This window comes from Ruditapes philippinarum, unplaced genomic scaffold (assembly GCF_026571515.1).
Source record: "Ruditapes philippinarum isolate M1 unplaced genomic scaffold, ASM2657151v2 ctg4720_1_1_1_1, whole genome shotgun sequence".
NCBI classification, from domain to species: Eukaryota; Metazoa; Mollusca; class Bivalvia; order Venerida; family Veneridae; genus Ruditapes; species Ruditapes philippinarum.
The window spans coordinates 1-2442 of NW_026861310.1; the positions used below are offsets into that span (position 1 = coordinate 1).

A 2442-nucleotide genomic window follows, 5' to 3' on the forward strand; every position below is an offset into this window, starting at 1 on the left:
GCCGGTCTTTTGATGATTTTTATCATTTTAAAAAGATACTCACCACACAGGACACCAAAGAACACGTAATAATAGTGTATAGAAGGTGCAAAACAGCACAGCAACAGACCAAGAAACGCTATAACAGCACCCAGCACCGTAACGAATCTGTAACCTAGCTTCAAGGTCATTGTTCGTGAAAATGGTGCTGAAAAATAGATATGACTATATGTATATTCATTGTATCAGTTGAGGTGAACGTGAAATAGTTTAATTGAATACAAATATGCCATGGTAAATATGTCATGTAATATTTTTTTTACCTTTCATGATTAATCAGACTTGAACAATCTATACGTATATATTGACAGGTAGAGAGTTAACTGAAGCGTAGTAATTCTTCATCCAACGTTATTTTAACGAAAATATTACACTTTCGATATAAAGTTAAGTTTAGAGACAACGTGTAGGTTTTAAAAAAATTACATACAGACTATAGTTTGATATTGAGTTATAACGAGAAGTCATTTATTCATCATATGATTCATTATACATTAACATACACTGAGGTCCAACGGCCTAAAAACATAAAATATGAAAATTTTACAAATACAAAGTTAAAAACTTAAAATGGAAAACTTAGCAAAAGAAAAATACTCAGAATTAAATTAAAATTCGATTTTCGTGCGAGTCTTAAAATTAGCCGGATTTTAGTGAAAAGCGTTGCAACGCATTTTGGGGTCATTTTGAACAATAAAGATGATAATTCTGCGAAAATGTAGTGAGGGAAGGACCTGAAAATGATCACATAAGTTACTAGTCTAGACCTTCATTGAAAGTTACACAAGTCTCGGAAAAAATATTTCCAGTAGTGACATGTCAAAAAAACTCAGTGAAGTCCCTTTCATTTGTAATGAAAGGGAATGTATGTATAAGATTATACAATGTAACAAGTAATCATTAACATTATTCATAACATAATTATCATTATGATTATAAGATCATTTTCACCTATTTATTACTGCCTGTATTATGGAATTACATTGTTTCAATGTGGAAACTATAACATACATACCTACAAAACAACTGCATGCGAATGCAAGTCCACCAATGACAGCCGTTGGTAAAGCATCTGTTTCCAGGCGGTCGATAAAGTCAGTGTACAATATTCCAAAACTAAATATAATACCCCCAGCCAGGAGGTTTGCAAGAAACGCTCCAAACAGAACGATCCATGACCAGTTCTTGTCAACTGAAGGTATGAAGTAATGAAAGCAATTTTATAATTAGTTATCGCGAATTTCGTCAATGTGCACGATGATTTATATCATGTATTACATTTTACATGAAGACAATGTTTATATTTCTAAATTCAGATCATTTTTAATTTTGTCGTTTTAGGCGTTCTTTAATATGATTCAGTTTATTTGTATCTGCTTATTTTAGTACCCACCCGAGATTCAAACAAATCACTTTAGTACCCACCCGAGATTCAAACAAATCACTAACAGTTCGTAGGCAACTGGTATATGTAATTGATATAAAAACATATATTTCAATGAACATGCTGAATGCATAACATACTCTATCAAATAAGACAAAAATAAAGGATTTCTCCCGAGATATAATTGAGCCGCGTCACGACAAAACCAACCGCGCAGTCTGATCAGGATCCATGCAGTTCGCTTACCAACTCTATTACAAGTAGTGAAACTTACAGCGAACAGCATGGATCATGATCAGACTGCGTGGATGCGCAGGCTGGTCTGGATTCATGCTGGTCGCAAACGCACTATGTTGGTTTTGTCGTGACGCGGCTCATATTACTTTGAAATCGTGTATGATTAAATTTTAGTTAGGTTAACGAAGTATTGACTGTTGTACGAACCATCCTTCTATATAAGTATAGTTATCAATATAGCATATACATGTATAAGTTATTCTTATTAAACAAAACACTATTACACCCTTTGAATTATGTATTCTTACTTTTGGATATAAAAATGAATACAAGAACAAGTAAACAAACCTGCATTCATCGTGATTTTCGTGTATCATTTATATCCGGGACAATTTCATCGTCGCTTGTTTTTAGAGATTTACACACCACAAAAAAACGTAAAATGGATAAAAGTTGTATATTTCATAGTTGAATAGACCCCAATAAGCTACATATTGCATTGCCTAGAGTAAGTATATATTATAACCACCTTCGCACATTTCATCACACGCAGTTAAGCTAGCGACGCGTTATTTAATTGAACGAAATGTATATAAAATCAGCATAAATACAAAATACATTTCACGGTTACATTTTATATTTAAAGTTTAAGATGCGTTTAATTGATATATGTTAAGGTCGGGGGCGGATTAATCATCTCTATATTATATTTCAAGTAAACATATTGTGAACTGGAAATAAACGATATAATTTATGCCATTCATGAAAATTTTGTTATTTTG

General features: G+C 32.5%; 1 protein-coding gene across 1 annotated transcript; it reads right to left on the reverse strand.

Annotated features, from left to right (window-relative positions):
- Positions 1 to 43: 43 nt before the first annotated feature.
- On the reverse strand, positions 44 to 2167 carry LOC132715202 (monocarboxylate transporter 13-like; the record flags this gene model as incomplete). Its single annotated transcript, XM_060698191.1, has 3 exons — positions 2009 to 2167; positions 1055 to 1231; positions 44 to 187 (listed from the first exon to the last, which is right to left on the reverse strand). Coding segments are annotated over exons 1-3 (331 nt in total), but the record flags the coding sequence as incomplete, so codon positions are not given.
- Positions 2168 to 2442: the final 275 nt, after the last annotated feature.